Genomic DNA, 19,604 nt, shown 5'->3' with positions numbered 1-19,604 from the left:
AACACTGTAAACTATCACAGGAACAGAGAGCAGTGTGCAACGTATTGCACCCACATGGAACCACTGAGGAAGTCTTGAATTTAGCGTTCATGAGAGTAGGCCTAGTCGACAGAACAAATGGTAATCAGAAGACAGCATGGCGGTTGGGGAAGTACATCTTGATTACACAGACACTAAAAAAGGCAATAAAAATCGAACTGAATGTATCAAAAGTGTGTTTCCCAATAAGATAACAACGTCCGTTGAGCGAAATCTGCACTCAGTTGTTTAAACGGGGATCCGTGAAATAGCCACGGGATATGAGTGTCATTAACTTGCATTGAATCGAAATCCGTGTGAGTTTCACGGAAATTTCAGTGATTCCGTGGGCATTGAATTGAAATAACAAGGAGCAGATCCAGTCAGTGTCCCATAGGCCAAAGTGAGAGATTTAAAGGGGCCCTATTATGGTATTATTTACTGTTTATTATTTAATTTGTTGGGTCTAATAGAATTGATTTACAACGTTGAAGCGTCGTCGGCCATATTATTTTTCCTCATACATCTATCAGTATTACAACCCCTATGTGAAACGCCCGGTTGCTGAGAATTTTGAGGCAGTTAGAATCTTGGCGCTGACAGAAACGTCTCGTCAGACATTTGTAAATTAGGCGATTATGGCGTCAGTGCTGCCTTACCAATTTGAACCAGAATCCGACCCCGAAAGCGATAATGGAGCTGATGGAGCCAATGATGACCGCGATGTTAGTCGTAGATTGGACCAAGACGTTTCACTGTGGTAAGTTTTTGTTTATTCTATTATCCACACCTGATTTACGAAATGTATCTCTATAGCCTAGCGTCTAATTTAGCCCGAGGCTAGTAGGCTACTCGTACTAACAAGCTTTATTTGCCTGCCTGACATGGAATATAAGTGAACTGCTTTTGTCTGCCAAAAATAGTTATAACTTATAACATCTTTGTTACTTAGGTGCACTTGTGGGAATTGTGCCACTATGCCCAGTGAAGTGGAGAACGTCTGCTGCAGAGAAATCACAAAGGTAAAACTGATGTAACTTTAGGCTAGGCTACTATACGGTTTGTGGAGAATGATCTAATGTCCTAGCATAACATCCCCTTTAGATGAGTAGCTTAGGCCTACTAGTGAACTAGGCTACACATGTTTATGACATCTCTAGCATAAAGCATCAGCATTACACTTGTAATGGTAAACGAGTGATCTCACCAGTTCATTGTAGTCTCAGCCAGGTGCATACTGTATTATAATCATTGTTATGTAAAAAAAAACGAATCAATGATACATTTTTATAGTTAATATGTAATGGTAAACGAGTAATCTCACCAGTTCACTGTAGTCTCAGCCAGCTGCATACTGTATTAAAAATCATTGTTATGTAAAAAAACTAAATCAGTGATAACATTTTGTTGTAAATAAAAGCCTGACAAGAAAACATGTTGCTTCCTGAATCAATATTGTCCATGCAGTCATGTAGCACTCTGAACAATGATGATGCCAAGGTCACTTGTTACACAGTAGTAGTTCTTGTCTTATTTTCTTTATTAGGTAGTAAGACGAATGAGCCAAGTGCCAGTACCCATAATGTGCATGACAGAACATCCAGGCCTAGAACCTGTGTGTCTAAACCCATACAGTCTGCAAAATATCTACAACATTTACAAATATGATTACGGACCTGTTAGGCACAGAACAGAAGAAGAGTAAGTTACTTTGTCTGTAATAAGCTCTTACTAAACAAAACAAAAGCATTATTCTTATGTAATTTGTATGCATGTAAACATTGATAACAGTGCATAGCTTCCAGAGTATGAACCTTTGAGGTAATATTTGAAGAGTTTGGTTTCAAAACGCTATATCTCCATTTTTACATTAAAAAGTCATGTTATTCAATTGTGTATTTCAGATAATATCAATCAACTTGCTGTTTTGTTGTTTTGATTGAGTAAAGGTAAATCAATTAACAATGCCCAATTACAGTTCTACTGAAATTACTTGCAAAACAAAATGTAAAAAAATAATAATTTATCAAAGTTCTTTAAAATGGTCGATGTAGCATTTTGGAACCAAACTCTTAATTTGAAAACAGTTGAACAGAGAACTCTGTGCCTTGTCCCTTCAGGCAGTTGAGGCATCTTGCCTATCGCAGCTTTGTAAGCTGGTGCTGGGGTTACTTAGGACCTAGTCGTCGGGTCATCATCCCGTCATGTGTGGTGCAACGGATACGGCAGCAGTTCCCGTCTGGTGATTACATAGGCTTCAGACCACCTATTGATTGAAGCGGGAGACGTGACGGGCAACCAGCTCAGCCTTTGGAGTTTTTGGGAATTCTGCTGAGAGGTCTGGAGGGATGGGGATGGTCTTCAATTCCTCTGCAAAAGATGTGGGGTCCTCAAAAACTTCCTGCATGAGCAGCCTCATGAGTTCACGTACATAGTCTGGAAGATATAGCATTCAAATCCAATAAATGTATCCATAACAATCTGTAAACTGGTGTGGCTGTATTTAAAGAAAATCTTTAACAAACTTACTGAAGGTTGGATTTGTTTTCACGGGCTTCACAATGCCTTCCCCCCTCTTCGCCTTTGGAAAAACAACCTTGAAAACAGCCTGTCCTGTAGATGTTGTGGCTTGCTCCCGCATAGCATTTTCATTGTGGTGCATTGCTGCTAGATACAACCTATGGTAACAACACAGCAACATTATTAAATACATAGAATGACTGACAGTCATCTCAATTAGTCACTTTTAAAATAATGACATTGTGTATTACCTGCACAACATTCCCATGAAGGGGAAAACTACATTCTTTGGTGCAAATCGTAGTATCAGGCTGTGAAAGGACTCCAGTGATGAGGTCTGGTGATGGTGGCTGAGTTTCTCTACATCCTTCAGGACTCTCTTGTTGAGCAGTATTTTCTCAGCTTTGTGAAGTGCAACTGATCCTTCAGTAAAATAAGAACACATGGTGAAATATCAACCCCTGCATCACAACAAAAGACTGGAAAAATGTAATACTTGATTTTCTGAGTAAAGATAATTTGGCACATACCAGGTTGTAGCCATTTGCTAGGGTCCCTTGAGACGTGGTCGGGATGCAGACATTTGGGGAAAAGGGGGTCTTCATGAACATGAACATTTTGTAGGTGGTTTAGCAGTGATGTCCACTTTGCCACCTTTTCTGGTCCAGTGCTTGATGACGTGGCACACCAGTAGACATGGTTTTTGATGCTCTGTAGCCACTTCTTCAGAACATCACAGTCTTCATTGTGCGAAGCTTTCTCAAGTTTCTTGGACAAACCTGTTTACCACACACACTAATTATACGATCTGTTAATTGCTAACTTCAAAGTTTAGAATATGAATTAGGAAAACACTTTACCTTTCTCAAAGTGCCAAACGTCATAGAACTGAGTTACGCTGCGTTCCCTCAGAAATTTCTGGATCTGTGGATGACGGTCTGTCACAATGTAATCCACCTTCAATCCATTCGACTCCAGATGATCTAGGCATCTTTTCAGTCCTTCCTTCTCCATATGATAGCTGCCACCTACTTCATTGCTCTGGTAGTGAATGGTCATTACAAACAAAAAACATTAGACAAAATCACACACTTTTAAGATTCAAATTCAAACAAATCCAAAGAGAGAAACATACCTGAACAAGTTGGATGTCCATAATGGTGTTGCTCTCCAGATTCATTAGAGTGTAGCTGCCAAACTTTGCAGAGTGCCCTAAAAAAATGTATTACAGAGTGTGTAAAGCTTTTCAGCACACCATAAAGGGATGTCATTTGATTCAGAATGCAAACTAATAATTTAGTTGCCAGACTATTTCAAATTTCAACAAACCTGGAGAATCGGCCCTCATGTCTCCTCCCACTGCAACCACCCCACCAAGGTGCAATTGATGCTGGAAATGACTCTGCTGATCCATCTTCCACTTGTGAACAATAGCCGGTTCCATGTAATTCCTTGCATGCCTTCTGAAGGTGTCATACTGAAATATCTGGAGTTGCATGGCCTTGCACAGCTTTAAAGAAAAGACAAATAAGAGGCGTTTTAGACCAGTTTAGTTCATCACTAGAAAGATTCACATGTTTGAAATGGTAAAATGCTTACCTTTTCCAGTTGGATGAAGGAGGTCCCTGTAAAGTAGGTAGCCGCCGAAAGTTGTAGGTTGCCGACAGGGGTACTTCCAACCATGGGTTGACTCTCCCACTCTCTGAAGTAACTGCAGTGTGGACATCGCTGAGTGTAAGCCACATAGGTTCCCATCCTTCGTCGTTGGAGATTACAGCCCTTCTTACACACTGGACAGTTTTCAAACAGCTGTTTGAGGCAGCTTTCAAAAACAATATACTTTTCCTCATCATGTGTGGACTGTGTCTCAAACCTAACAGATTAGAAACAAAACATAATATTAGCTTTCAAATATGTTTTCTAGAATAATAGTAATATTAGCTTTCAAATATGTTTTCTAGAATAATAGCAATGTTGTATAGCTGGTAACCATATACTGAAAACAGTAGCCAATACTGCTTTTAGTACAGCCAATACTATACAGTAGCCAATGCTAAAAACTTACGAGATGTCAGATTCCTCTGTAAGTACAGAATCTCCAGGGTTGTAAGTCGAGTCCAGAGGCTCCTTATGAAATTCATTTGAGGAGTCGCTCTCCTCCTCGTCCTCCAACTCAAGCCGTGGTCTCTTGCTAGGTCGACAACTTGGGCCCTTTATTGGTGTAGACGCCAGTGGTGAGTCTATACCAGAAATTATTCCAGTGCCTACACTGAGAAGAGGCAGCTTTGTCTGGATACCTACGAATAATATAGACAAATCTTATTAGAAAATAAAAAAATAATTCAGCTGATGATTTTGTCCTGGGTACTGAAGATATAATACAGAGTAGACCTTGGTTAACAACTACATCACACAATACCTTTGCTTCTCATGTGTGCCGTTTTCAGCGATCCCATGGACAACTGTGTGCCGACTGAAGTCGCCTTCAATGGCGCACTTTGTACTCCCACAGAATGCATTCCCACGGTGGTACTTGTCTGGGTTCCCGCCGAAATAAGCTGAGGAGAGTCGGTCTGACATCCGACGTGCTGGAAGGGGCTATATGGGGCACTGGAGTCCTGTAATTATAACACCAAAATCGGTTACGAAAATAATTTTATACAACCTAACAGTTAACATCTGAAACAAAAACTATAACCATTCAACCAAATAGTACCCCTCACATAGCTGACGTTAATTCATGTTACCGTTTAGAATTTGTTTGAGATCCCCCGCGAAAACTAACGTTAACTTATAACGTTAGGCTACAAATAGCACCAGTGAAAAAATAATCAGCCTTGCGTCAAGACTACAGACTGAATTCGCTCTACTTCAACATGGTAGTCTCACTATCAGAGCTAACTGCTACACATTGGTTTAATTATACCACTGAGCTACTGTAATTACACCTTTGCTCAGCTCAGACCACGAACTCAGTCAGCCTCGCTAGCACTAGTTAGCTATCTCCGCTTGCAAGCTTGTAGGGTTAATTACCCCAACTAACGTTAACCTTACACACAACAACTTTTGTTAATATCACAATAGGTTTACTTACATGTCGAGCGACATCTTCACCCATGGGGCCACACAAAGTTGGAACAGCATCTTCCCTCAGAGCTAGCAGCTTCGCAAATCCTGTGCTGAACAAACGCAGGTTGCTGAAGCAGCCATCCGTGAAGTGACGGGGACACAGAAAAATGGTCGGTAAAGTTGGGGGAATAGAGTTAAAAATAAACTCTAGCCAACAGGTACGTGTAGGCTCTGCCTTTGGCAAAGCATACAAGGGAGACGTCCCTTCACAACGAAGAAAACACCTTCTACCCATTGCTAACCGAAACTTTACTTGCTGAGAAACGCGAAATCGAACTGTTCTAGACTGACTGTGAAATCATCTGATGACGCTGTCCCATTTACTCCCAGCAAAAGTACGAGGTTACGTCACCTCGTACCGGAACTAAAATAAAGCAACGGCTGAAATTCGCATCGAGGCGTTTCTAGGCAGCTCAGTAGTCTGTCTTTGCGATATTCATTTACTCCCCCCTAGTGGTTACTTTTGATATTGTGTCTTTGGCGACCATTTACATACACAAAAAGCTATGTAATCCACGATAGGACAAGGAAAAAACGAAAAAGCATAATAGCACCCCTTTAAATGTAAAATGTAATGCTGGCTACTAGGCTACAGGGGGAGTATAGGAGAATAAGCCTAGGAGTGGATATGCATGTCCAATATCCATACCCCATGCATCTTCCTCCTTGCTTGAATGCCATGAACATGTAAAGCCCAAATTCTTTTGCCCGGCTCCTATTTGCAGATTTCTCATCTGCCTTTAACACCATTCAACCTCACATGCTGGCTAAAAAACGTATGGACTATTTCAACCTGGATCATCAGCTAATTCTGTGGATTACAGACTTTCTGACCCAAAGAACACAGACGGTGCTGGTCAACAAGAGGTTCTCTGACATCAGATACACGTCCACTGGCTCACCCCAAGGTTGTGTCCTCTCACCACTACTTTTCATCTTGTACACAGATGACTGTAGAAGGAAGCTTTACTCCTTTGGAGTGAACAGGAAGATTCTTAGCATTTTTTACACTTCTTTATTGAAAGTATACTGACCTTTTCATCCATGTGCTGGTTTCACTCCCTCTCAGTCAAAAATAAGAAACACCTCCAGAGCATTGTGAACACATGTTCTAAAATCATTGGCCACCCTCTTCAGTCTCTGACATCACTGCACGACAAGGCAACATTAAGGAAAGCCTACTGCATCCTAGAAGACTCTACCCATGTCCTACACAGGGTTTTTGAATGGCTGCCCTCTGGCAGGCGTCTGCGCTGTCCTCTGGCTAGGACTAACAGGAGGAAGGCCACCTTTACTTTTGAGGCTATTCGCCTTTTGAACTTGAATCCAAGCCCCCTCCAATTCCATCTCCTGGGACTACCCCCCCCCCCTACACTCCTGTCTGTCCTATTCTTTCTTTGTCTGTCCTGTCTTATATGTTGTGTTATGTCTTATATGTTGTGTTATGTCTTATATGTCACTATGACTGCATAGAAAAATTGCCCCTCGGGGATAAATAAAGTTTTTTGAATTGAAATTGAATTGAATTGCTGGAACAGTTGGCTACATATAATGTATTTTCACTGTAGGCCTATTAAGACACATTATCTATGTATCTATCTAATTTTAATTATGGTAGCCATAGTACATGTGAGATTACAACAATAATAATGACTGTAGTAATACAAACTAAAATGACTAATGAGTAAATGAATGAATGCCTTTATTGTTATTGCATTGGGTGTTTGTGGTGCTGATGGTGTTTGTGCTGCTGTTGGTGCTGCTCCTGCCACTGACACAGCTGCAGCTGCAGCTGGTACTGCTACTGTTGCTGGTGGTGCCTCAACAAACTGCTGCACATTCTCTGACTAAGGGAAAAGCGCATCGTTGTTAGATATGTATGTACAAATGTCTTTAAACACAATGGTTGCACTTGAAATCATTCATCCTTCTCTTTTTAAGTATTTTCTGTGTTTTTAAGGAATGAAGCAAAACTACAGCAATTTAGACAGCTTGATACAATTGTACATATATACCTGGAGATTGAAATCTGCATTAAAGGCTGGAAGTGGTGATGCTGCTGCTGGTGCCCAGCGCCCTTGCATCATGGGGGTGGGTGGGGGGTCGTTGCTGGTGCTGGTGATGGGGGTGATGGTGGTGCCTCAACAGATTGCTGCAGCTCAACAGATTAAAGGAAAAGCGCATTATTGTTAGATATGTATGTACAAATCTGTTTTAGTCTGTAAAACACACTGGTATGCAAAAGGTTTTAGACAGGTTCATACAATTGTATATATACCTGGAGATTGTAATACAATATATTGTATGAGTGTACCACCTGCCTCAGCTTTTCAGCAGTGAAAGCTTTACGCCCTTCACCTTTTCCTTTAAAAAATGCATCAAAGTGTATCAAAATGACCATAGTGAGAAACAAAGTTAAAGTCAAATCATGTTGCAACAGCTGTGTGCATGCAGTCGAAACAGTAATAGCTGGTTATTCAATATTAACGTACCGTCACTGGCTGAGGCAAAGGGCAACTCCTCAGGCCACCAAGGCGGCCTGTGTTGTGGCAGATATTCAGGCCGAGACAAACCCTGACTCAGTGCTGAGATAGAAGGGTGTTAAAGTGTAATCAGATTCAGTAGTCTGCATCATTTTGATCTTTAAATAAGGAAATTGAAAACATAGAATGCCAGTCATACCATGTTCTTTTATCAGACGGCCAATTGCCATCCGGCAATGTGTGCCACTGATATCAGGGTCAACGTACGGCCTCTCACCCCCCAAAGCATCTGTAAGACAGTACGCTCAGTGTCATTAAAAACAAATGTTAAGGTTCCTTTTCTGAACTTCAAGAAAGGATTGACACAAAAACAAACCTTAACACCACTTTCATTTATACATACCACTTGACACACCCCTATTAGTGTATATATAGAGTATATATGTTCAGCAGCTCAGCCTTCCTGTCATTGGTCCAAAAGGCCTCAAGATACTTTGGCCCTAAATGAACCGTAATCTAGGGTTAACCCCCCCCCCCTTAAAATCCATTATCAATTAGGTTTGTGTTGCCATGTCAATATAATTTGTATCAAAACTCAGGGCCAGATTGTGACCATACTAAAATAATTGTTCTTCCATTGAATGTCATCTTCGATAGATCTAATCTAGAGGCGATTGCTCTAAGACTACAGGGGAAGCGCAGCCTCCTCTAAAATATCACGGGATATCGCATCAAATAACACTATTACATTAGCTTCTAGCCTACTATATTCCAACTAGAACATGCTGAAAAATTGTTCATCTTCATGGCTAGTTTGTTCAGCAGTAGGGTTTTGCCGGTCATTTATCGTGATTTCGCACCCGTAAAAAAATTATACTTTACCTCTCTTTTAAAAGCAGCCTCCCTCCCTTTCTTTCTTCACTGTACCCAATATTAGCGGGTGCACATCTTTACCGTCTAGCTCTCCAAAGTCACCAACTTTAACATTACAGCTACACTGTCAGGCTAAAAAATACCCTGCCAGTGATTGAACTCCACGAGGCCCGGCTGGCCCTCCTTCTCTTTTGCACCACCGTCCTCTGTCCCTTCAAACCTTTAATTATGAAGAAAATGATTTAACATTTAACATGAATTGAGACATGTCCCACTGTATATATTCTGAAAGCCTGACCTACTTTCCTGCAGACTTTTGCATATCATACGATCGATCAGTTGTAGGTGTGATTTAACATACAATAGGACATGTCCCACTTTCCTGCAAACTTTGGAGGACATAAATCTATACATGGCTCTATTTTGCATATTGGCGAACGAGGTACACATATGATACGTTTTGAGCTCCAACTCAAAGGCAAAGCAGTTTCAGCCATGCAAACCATATCCATAACCATACCTACCATAACCGTACCTACCGTAGATAGCCTAAATTATATATTTTTTGAACGCCTGTAGTGTGGAGATGTGATTTAAGCTATAATAAGTTATATTCCTCCCTTCTGTGTGATTAATAAAACCATATGCCAGGATGAGATCACTGTTCAGAGTGACGTGACGAGTGCAGGTAGTTTTTAGTGCTTAATAAAACCATATGCCAGAATGAGATTAAGCAAACATAAGGGTGGAATATACTGTAGGTTAGACATGTCTCACCTTGATGAGGCAAAGGAGCAGCACTGCATACGAGAGATCCCTCTTGAACTTCTGCAGGATGTAAAGGTAAAACTGTTAGAAAATATATGCTGGTGGTGTTGCTAGGGTAGATATGGTGGTTGCTATGCAAAATAACATGGTTGCTATGGTGGTTGTTAGGGTAGGCATGTTGGTTGATATGGTGGTTGCTAGCTTGACATTATTCAAGTGGTTGCTAGGGTAATTAAGATGGTTGCTAGGATGTTGCTAGGGTAATTAAGGTGGTTGCTTGGGTGTTGCTAGGGTACATATGGTGGTTGCAATACCAAATAACAAAGCAGTGGAATTGCTAACGTTTAGCCATTTTTACATTTTTAGCCAAAAAACTCACTTATGTTGATCCGATAAGTATGAAATCAGAATATGTTGAACAACGGGACATCACAAACAAGCCAGGCTCAGTTTGGAGTCGGTGGATTATTCCCGGAAGGAGATAAACGGTTCGAAACGTACACGATTTACCTCTTCTGGCACGGTAACGCTAGGTGGTAGAGGGATGGGACCAAGAGGCACGGCACCGCCTTGAGGCCCCTGACAACTGCTCCAAAGGTGGGATCTCTGAGACACCCACAAAAAAAACTGTGAAGGAAAAACATAAAAAAAGTTGACCACTCCCATTTCAGAGGTGGAGTTTTGGGTGGTAGCATGGAGCTACGAGGCTGAAATTCAAGTCAGACCTTCTGCACATGACCCGCATGGAGTGTGCAAAGTTTCATCCCTCTAGCTGTAACGCAAAGCATTGTGTCTGCAAAAAATTATTTTTTGACTATTTAAAGGAACACGCCACCCAAAATCAGTAGTAATATATGTTCTTACCTTAACTTTCACGAGTTGAGTCATACCTCTCCCGCGCCGGTAGGTGCACTCAAACGCTCTGTCGCGCGGCACGAATGTGTTAGCATGTTGCTATGCTAGCGGGCTCTGCCGTGGCCGTAGAGAGAGGAACATAGCAGTAATCAAACACCTCCACATTTTCCCTACTTAAATACAGTTGCACGAGTAGTTGATAAAAATGTGTACGTCACAACATGAAACGTGGCGATTTTCCAAGCGAATAAACAGGAGAACTACAATGTGTGGCGCAATAGCACTTGGGAGTACTTCGACCTAGCGTGGTAATATTATTAACACCTAATTGTAGATCCTATCCACCACAGAGTTTAGAATCCATGCTGGATCGACCCTCAGCCTCTCCCTCCCCTCTGAGCGAGAGAGAGGCACACACACTAGAGATGCGCTGATGGGCTATTATTTCAACCATAACTGCATAGCAAAACTTATCATCCATCAGCCATCCATCAGCACCAAAGTTTGTTGACCAATTTTCAAAACCGCACCCGCCCACCATCCGTTGTTTTAATGTAGGCTAGCCTATATGGGTGATGCAGCGCTGCTGACGTGAGGCTAGAAAGCCCTTGCCTGTTCTAGAAAGACTGATCTAATGCAACAAACTTTGGTGCTGATGGATGATAAGTTTTGCAATGCAGTTATGGTTGAAATAATAGCCCATCAGCGCATCTCTAGTGTGTGTGCCTCTCTCTCGCTCAGAGGAGAGGGAGAGGCTGAGGGTCGATCCAGCATGGATTCTAAACTCTGTGGTGGATAGGATCTACAATTAGGTGTTAATAATATTAATAATGTGGAGGTGTTTGATTACTGCTATGTTCCTCTCTCTACGGCCACGGCAGAGCCCGCTAGCATAGCAACATGCTAACACATTCGCGCCGCGCGACAGAGCGTTTGAGTGCACTTACCGGCGCGGGAGAGGTATGACTCAACTCGTGAAAGTTAAGGTAAGAACATATATTACTACTGATTTTGGGTGGCGTGTTCCTTTAACATGAAGCCATTTTTCAATTTTTAGCCAAAAAACACACATATGTTGGTCAGGTCAGTAATGGCATTGCTATGGTGGTTACTATGGTCATATTATGGTGGTTGCTAGGTTGTTGCTAGGGTAATTTGAATGGTTGCTATGGTGTTGCTAGGGTAGATATGGTGGTTGCTATGCAAAATAACATGGTTGCTATGGTGGTTGTTAGGGTAAGCATGTTGGTTGCTATGGTGGTTGCTAGCTTGACATTATTCAAGTGGTTGCTAGGGTAATTAAGATGGTTGCTAGGGTGTTGCTAGGGTAATTAAGGTGGTTGCTTGGGTGTTGCTAGGGTACATATGGTGGTTGCTATGCAAAATAACAAAGAAGTGGAATTGCTAACGTTTAGCCATTTTTACATTTTTAGCCAAAAAAAAACTCACTTATGTTGGTCCGATAAGTATGAAATCAGAATATGTTGAACAACGGGACATCACAAACAAGCCAGGCTCAGTTTGGAGTCGGTGGATTATTCCCGTTAGGAGATAAACGGTTCGAAACGTACAAGGTTTACCTCTTCTGGCACGGTAACGCTAGGTGCTAGAGGGATGGGACCAAGAGGCACAGCACAGCCTTGAGGCCCCTGACAACTGCTCCAAAGGTGGGATCTCTGAGACACCCACAAAAAAAACTGTGAAGGAAAAACATAAAAAAAGTTGACCACTCCCATTTCAGAGGTGTTTTGGGTGGTAGCATGGAGCTACGAGGCTGAAATTCAAGTCAGACCTTCTGCACATGACCCGCATGGAGTGTGCAAAGTTTCATCCCTCTAGCTGTAACGCAAAGCATTGTGTCTGCAAAAAAATATTTTTTGACTATTTAACATTAAGCCATTTTTCAATTTTTAGCCAAAAAACACACATATGTTGGTCAGGTCAGTAATGGCATTGCTATGGTGGTTACTATGGTCATATTATGGTGGTTGCTAGGTTGTTGCTAGGGTAATTTGAATGGTTGCTATGGTGTTGCTAGGGTAGATATGGTGGTTGCTATGCAAAATAACATGGTTGCTATGGTGGTTGTTAGGGTAAGCATCTTGGTTGCTATAGTGGTTGCTAGCTTGACATTATTCAAGCGGTTCCTATGGTAATTAAGATGGTTGCTAGGGTGTTGCTAGGGTAATTAAGGTGGTTGCTTCGGTGTTGCTAGGGTACATATGGTGGTTGCTATGCAAAATAACAAAGCAGTGGAATTGCTAACGTTTAGCCATTTTTACATTTTTAGCCAAAAAAACTCACTTTTGTTGGTCTGATAAGTATGAAATCAGAATATGTTGAACAACGGGACATCACAAACAAGCCAGGCTCAGTTTGGAGTCGGTGGATTATTCCCGGAAGGAGATAAACTGTTCGAAACGTACAAGGTTTCTCTCTTCTGGCGCGGTAACGCTAGGTGCTAGAGGGATGGGACCAAGACGAACGGCACCGCCTTGAGGCCCCTGACAACTGCTCCAAAGGTGGGATCTCTGAGACACTAACAAAAAAAACTGTGAAGGAAAAACTTTAAAAAAGTTGACCACTCCCACTTCAGAGGTGGAGTTTTGGGTGGTAGCATGGAGCTACGAACTGAAATTCTAGTCAGACCTTCTGCACATGACCCACATGGAGTGTGCAAAGTTTCATCCCTCTAGCTGTAACGCAAAGCATTGTGTCTGCAAAAAAATTATTTTTCTATTTTGTATATTGGCGAATGAATGGGGCATTTGATGTTTTGAGCTCCAACACAAAGGCAAAGCAGTTGCAGCCATGAAAACTATGTATTTTCTGAATATGATGTACCATAGTAAATAGGAAGGTGTGACATGTCTTAATTCATATTAATTGACATCTACAGGATAGGTGTAACAGCGTTGATTCCTCTGAGAGAGTGCGTGTGTGTGAGTGAGTGAGTGAGTGAGTGAGTGTGTGTGTGTGTCTAATACTGTACATACCGATTGGCTCTGTATTCTCAAGTCCATGCAGGTCCTTCCCAGTTGAAAATGAAGAGGCCACATTATCTGAAAGAGATCAATAGGAACCTTGCTTTAAATCCCCATCCAAGAGCAATTATGCCTACAGTTAGTGTTCTTTTTTCAAAAACAGTCAACAACAACCATCAGCCCACCAAAAATACACACAACAATTGCACACACAACAACACATACACCACAGAACAACAACAACAACAACAACAACAGACAGCCACAGCAGGACAACACAAGCGGAACATAACATAATTCTGTGATGTTGTAATACCTCTATAATATTCTAGACGCTATAGTATTTCTATAGTAGTCTTATATATTAATTCTAAGACTGATTTCTGAACACTGGACACTCAGGTTAAAATAATATATACTACTGAACACTCCAGATTAAATCATATGTACTATACCCTTCCTTACATTGCTAACCTCTTCCAACTTACAATCACTGCCAGAGTCGAATGTCCGAAGAATGCCGAGCAATACATTTTGAGAGAAAGAAAATAAAAAATATGAATGTGTTCAATGCAAATGCAAGATGGACATACCAAGGACCACTGGTCAAATTATGTGGGATAGGGATTTGGGGTGGAAAGGAAAACACATCAGAACAGCTTCTTTCTGAAAGGGGAAGAATATTTTTTTCAATAATTCATTCATTTATTTATCTGACCACTGGGCCACAGGAAATCATCATGTGTTCACTAATACATGGATTGCCCTGTAAACAAGACAATTCTTTGGTGCCATGTTATTTTTGTTTCCCCATAACAGCTGGGCATCTCAACAGCTATAACCACAAACTCATGACTAGATGGCTACCTCAGTGCAGTATTGTATCGGCCAGTTGATTTATTTGAAGAAATATTGTAGTAATACTGCAATATTGTTATAATATCCATCTCTTCTAAGGTACTGCAACAGAGAATGATAAGATTCAACGTTTGTTTTGAACTGTCCATTTTGATGAAGTTTGCCTATTGCCATTGCCAGCGCTAGCTTATTAGCTTTTTCATTGCGTGCATGTAACATCGATGTGTATAGAATGATCCATTCCATCATTGAAAATGTTTCGTTTTCTTATCAAAGTACACTAGAAAAGAAAATGGAAACATTACCCAATAGCCAACTATCAAGGTGAACAGTAAGTTATATTGACATTAAACGGGACATTGCTTACTTACATCACCGGCGGCATGGTAAGACACGGGGCAGGCAGACTGCTGCCAGCTGTTGTCTTAAAACCTAGGCCTATTGACGTGATCCTTGTTTTCTTATACTTGCAAAACTTGGAAGCGAACAAGGCAGAACAGGAGTTTAACTGACCACGAAAAAAGACATACTTTTGTACCAATTTACCAAGGCTGACCACAACATCCATCCCTATGCATCCATCTGGGCTGCGGCAGCCGAGGAGTGAACAATTATGTCGCAAACTAATGACATCAATATAGGACGTGATGGAAAATTTCTCCGATTTGAACTGGACTTTCGCCACTTTTTTAAAAAAGTATGTCCGAGAACTTTATAGCAGTCACCTTCCAAACAGTCCACAAATCTCAAACAAACTACTAAATATATCGCGGATGTTTAACAAGGCTCAAATTAAAATATTACAGCTTTACCAGGCTATTATTATTAAAATTAGGCTCGCTCGTAGCCTATTAAAGGCACGCTCGCTTATACCAATTAAAAAAACAAAACACTATCGCCAATAAATATTAAATATCCTACAGATGTGCGTGATAGGTCATGTTATCCAACTAAAATAGGGTAGCAGTTTAAACACACATTTTGAAACAGAAACAATAGCAAACACGAGCAAATGAACGGATTTAAGCTAGCCTACTGTAGCCTACCTGTGAAAACCATTGCAAGCTCGAGGAAGCCTATTTCAGGCTATCGCGCATGTGCGAATTATTGACAATTGCGTACATTACTGTACGCATTGGCGTGCACAGGTTTGCGTCCGGAATCATACGCATGGCGAGTGTGATCGGGTTGGGGAGGCATAACTTTGCAGACCTTCCTTAAATTGAGATGTAGAGGCACAAAATATCAGTGAATAAAGAAAATGTGAGCAGGTCCAGTGGGAAGGTTTTCCAAAATTGGCTCATTTCATGTGGTATGACCAAATAGTCTTATTGGAATGACCCAAATACTCGTTGGATTTCTTGTAGATATATGTTGGAAACAATTATTGACACATTAATTAACATTTCACTTGCATTTATTGATTGTTGGTTACATTAACCTGCAGAAACAATTACATTTTGTGTATAACATTCACTTGATTGCCATTCAAAACAGAGATAAGAAGAAAAAAGCTTACTACCGGCATATAGAGAAAATAAGGTGTAATAATAAAAGCTGAAGAAGAACAAGGGTGAAAGACAATGGTATCCCTTGCGTTGGCTTTACCTCTGGCCTGCAGATTCATCTATTCATCCCAAGGCTTGGTTGTGGCTACTTTAGAACCTTGCTGGTTAATAACCTTAAGGCAGGCCGAGGATCTTATTTTGTGTTCGTCATAAACGTACTCATAAACATCAAATTCTGCAAACTGATAAACTTTTTGGACAATATTCTGTATATACACCCAAGCCGAATATGAAGACCCTGTATTCAAATAATAACCTATATACCAATTTAAAAAATTCACCTTCCAGTCGTATGACTTTTTGACATAGAATCGTACACCGGCTGTTCTGTTTCTTGCGAAAAGCTGCACACTGGCATAAGAGTTTAAAATCAATGGATTCTTGCCGTTGGCATCATCAAGCTCTGGGCCTCTCCAGAGAGTTTTATTTGGCTTCAGTAGGAGCCTCACCTGAAGCCCCGCGTCCAGACTTATTTCAGTGGGGAAAGAGCCCGAGGTGAGGCCGTCGACAGCTTTTTCGGCAAGGGCGTCTGAGCTGTGGTCGTTTTCAAACAGTGCCACCACCAAGCCCTCCTCTTCAACTCTGGTGTGTGGTATGTTAGCCCAGTTCAGTACAGCGTGGCCATCATCTGTGGTGCCCACCTTCAGGCTCGTCGGGGCCCAGTCACAAACTTCGCCATACTTATTGCCCGGTATGCAGTGCAGGCTGTTTGTGCACCCCCTGACTCCTTGGGTGTAGTCAGAGCAGTGGGAGCTGCTGAGACAAAGCTCTCGGTAGGAGACATCGTAATCGGCAAGGGTGAGGAACCACGCGAGGTTCGGGTCTTCAAACATACTGTGAGCTTGCTCTTCCTTCAACTTCAGAGATGGACAGAGAATGGCTGCTTTGTGCTGCATGATATCTGTGATCTCCCTCAGAAGTTGCATTGTGACCTCATAGGTATGGGTGTGACTCAAACGGAGACCTGTGGCGGTGGTCTGCGTGATGTAGACCTCTTTTATATGGAAACCACTAGAGAGAGCTTTCAGCCGGAATATGATTCGGTCTTGGTTCTTGTTGGTGTTGTCTTGGGTGGTGCTGTACTGACTATCTTTCAAATTACAGTAAGCATTGTAGTAATCTTGGTTAACATAAGTGGGAAATTTAGCTGCCGCATTTTTGAGATTCCCAATGATATAGTATGACTCATCTTTAGTGTAATGTGATATCATTGGGAAAAGCCCCTCTCTGTTGCCATACATTGTGCATCCATAGTCGCCCATACTGGGATTCAAATCTTTAGGCACAATGGCATCTTCACTGGTAAAATCTGTATGTGCAGTGAACCAGTAGAGTAACATGAGACCATTGTGGGGGAACTTCTGAAATGAGCTGCTCGTCAGATCTAACATGTGATTAAGTCTTCTGATGGTTGAGACTGGTCCCATACAGAGACTTAGCACGGTGAGGGCGAGCACTGCTGTCAGCCTCACCATCCTAGGAAAGAAAAGATGGAAAGTTGTGTTTGGTGAATATGTATTGTTTCATTTGATCTAATAAAAGAAATAGAAATATACTGTGGGCCTACCTGTTGGCATGTACTCCTTGTTATTTTCGGATCTTCTCCGAAACTCCTGGGTCTTCAAAATGGTAAATTTTTCTGGAATAAAAAAATAAATAATATTTCATAAGACCAAATCCTTTAATCAAAATAATTTAAAACATTCTCAATGTATTTATAAGAAAAAGTAAATATATCAAGACTGCATTATTGTAGAATTTGTTTGTTAAACATCACTTAGGACCTTCAACAACATATATTTGTTTGTCTTTTTGTTAGCTTTTAGTTATAAAGAGAAAAATCTTACCCAGATACCTAGTGCTCAGTATGCTGAAGAAATAGGCTCTGAGATGGTTGGTGCGCTGATGCACTTAAGTAGCCAGCATCAGAGGGGACGTCCACTCAACTTCTCCCCTCCCCTTGACAACGTCACATCAATTCAGTTACAGTTTTTTTCTCATTGCAGAGAAAATACCTTCTGTACGGAGCCCCTAAGGGGACATGAGCAAAAAAAAATTGAAAGTTTAGTTTCATGTGCTCACGCGAAACTTTCATGTGCTCACCTGAAACTTTCATGTGTGCACGTGAAACTTTCGCGTGCGTACATGAAAGTTTCACGTGAGCACATGAAAGTTTCATGTGAGCACATGAAACTAAACTTTAGATTTTATTTTGCTCATATCCCCTTAGGGGCTCCGTACTTCTCTCTATGTCTGGCCTGATAATTTCATCCACATCACAGGCGATGTTGTCTTACAGCACCATGGGATCTCTTAGGCCTCGTCCTTCACCTCCTCTTGTCTTTCTTCTTCTCCTCTTCACCCAGAGGGACCTGCTCAGTGACGGACTGGGATTAAAAAGCGGCCCTGGCATTTTCACTAACCTGCGGCCCACACAGGGCCCGCAACACACAGATATAACTTCACATGCACGGAAATAACACGCACGTTTGTAGCCCCATTGGTGATGAACTCTAACTTTAATATACATAGACTGAACCAAGACTGAACCAAGAACATGCACAACTCCAAAAAAAATGAATGCAATATGAAATATGAAAATGAAAAAAGAATAGCCTAGAATAGATCATCAGAGCAGCCGCTCCACAAACGTGTCTTAATTAACGTCATGCAGTTCACAAGGTGCGAAGGAGCTTGCTCTTCTCCGCAACACTGTCCATCACGTCATCAGCATCCAAGTTCATTATGACCTGTTTCTCTGTCACCATCAGCATAAAGGCCTCCAAATTATCCTGTGACAATCGTGTCCTTAGGTGATTCTTGATGAATTTAAGTGGAAAAACTCTGTTTGCATGCCACTTGAGTACATGACAGTGTTTTATATGCTAACCTATTGTTGTAGGCACAGGTAAAGAGGTTTAACTGCTGGAGAAGGAAATAGCAACAGATTGCACAATTCTTGCAGGTAGCACATTTCTTGCTCACCAGGTTTATTTCTGTATCTTCCTCTATCTCCGCGGCATCATCAAAGTCCGGTCACTGACTGTGTACTCGTTTAGAGGAAACTTTTTCAGGCTGTCCCAGTGCGTAGCGAGGTGTGTCAATTCCGACTGTAGATTTTTGACCGTAGCATCTTCACTAAATTTAAGCAGACATTCACTTATGTTTCGAAGTGCATTTGGGGGCAGTTTATTAGCTTTTATAAGGGGAAAATTCTGAGGATCAAGGCATGCTAGATTGGCATACAATTCCCCGTGCTGAAGGAAGTAGATGCATTCGAAATTCCCAGAAGTCATTGCTTCATATAACTTTTGTAAACCAATAATAAAATAAAAGATACAGGCATATTTATTGTATTTCAATTTCAAACAATGCACTTTTTAAACATTTGATTAAATAAGGCTACAAAAGAATGTAGACTGATGTAAATATTGAGGGTCACCATGACTGTAGTATAGAGACTCATATCTGGTATAAATACTGATAAGTTTCCCATTGCATCAGGAGGAAGAGGGAGTTAGATTTAAATGGCTGATTTGAAGCTATTT

At 41.3% G+C, this 19,604-nt stretch overlaps 1 protein-coding gene and 1 long non-coding RNA gene across 6 annotated transcripts; both read right to left on the bottom strand.

Moving 5' to 3' along the window:
* Positions 1-430: 430 nt before the first annotated feature.
* LOC143131498 (uncharacterized) lies at positions 431-6,222 on the bottom strand. Its single transcript, XM_076291149.1, has 11 exons — positions 5,633-6,222; positions 4,958-5,156; positions 4,604-4,835; positions 4,138-4,411; positions 3,868-4,048; positions 3,674-3,750; positions 3,399-3,579; positions 3,069-3,317; positions 2,790-2,961; positions 2,548-2,696; positions 431-2,454 (listed from the first exon to the last, which is right to left on the bottom strand). Exons 1-11 carry the CDS (start codon positions 5,900-5,902, stop codon positions 2,285-2,287), a joined length of 2,154 nt encoding a protein of 717 aa, XP_076147264.1. The 5' UTR covers positions 5,903-6,222; the 3' UTR covers positions 431-2,284.
* A 1,130-nt stretch (positions 6,223-7,352) lies between these two features.
* Positions 7,353-15,673, bottom strand: LOC143131202 (uncharacterized). Of its 5 annotated transcripts, none has more exons than XR_012988055.1 (9): positions 15,535-15,673; positions 14,224-14,296; positions 13,643-13,708; positions 9,801-9,851; positions 8,350-8,439; positions 8,160-8,252; positions 7,946-8,031; positions 7,683-7,825; positions 7,353-7,514 (listed from the first exon to the last, which is right to left on the bottom strand). It is a non-coding gene; the product is annotated as an uncharacterized LOC143131202 (long non-coding RNA). The 5 variants fall into 5 exon arrangements; XR_012988053.1 differs by lacking the exon at positions 15,535-15,673 and adding an exon at positions 14,860-15,528; XR_012988054.1 differs by lacking the exon at positions 15,535-15,673 and adding an exon at positions 14,860-15,528 and having other exon boundaries at positions 7,683-7,819.
* Between the last annotated feature and the right edge of the window lie 3,931 nt (positions 15,674-19,604).

The sequence above is a fragment of the Alosa pseudoharengus genome, unplaced genomic scaffold (assembly GCF_046254945.1).
Source record: "Alosa pseudoharengus isolate Yale_2024_CS ecotype anadromous, Long Island Sound unplaced genomic scaffold, YU_APseudo_1.1 YU_APseudo_1.1_scf_18, whole genome shotgun sequence".
Classification (NCBI taxonomy): Eukaryota; Metazoa; Chordata; class Actinopteri; order Clupeiformes; family Clupeidae; genus Alosa; species Alosa pseudoharengus.
The sequence above is the reverse complement of the archived record's forward strand: the minus strand, read 5'-3'. Positions and strand labels throughout refer to the sequence as shown.

Coding starts and splice junctions, on each gene's coding strand:
- LOC143131498 (XM_076291149.1), bottom strand. CDS start 5,902: ATGGGTAGAAGGTGTTTTCTTCGTTGTGAAGGGACGTCTCCCTTGTAT. Junction 3,751..3,867: donor CATGAGGGCCGATTCTCCAG/GTTTGTTGAAAT, acceptor ACATTTTTTTAG/GGCACTCTGCAAAGTTTGGC. Junction 3,580..3,673: donor TGGACATCCAACTTGTTCAG/GTATGTTTCTCT, acceptor ATTCACTACCAG/AGCAATGAAGTAGGTGGCAG.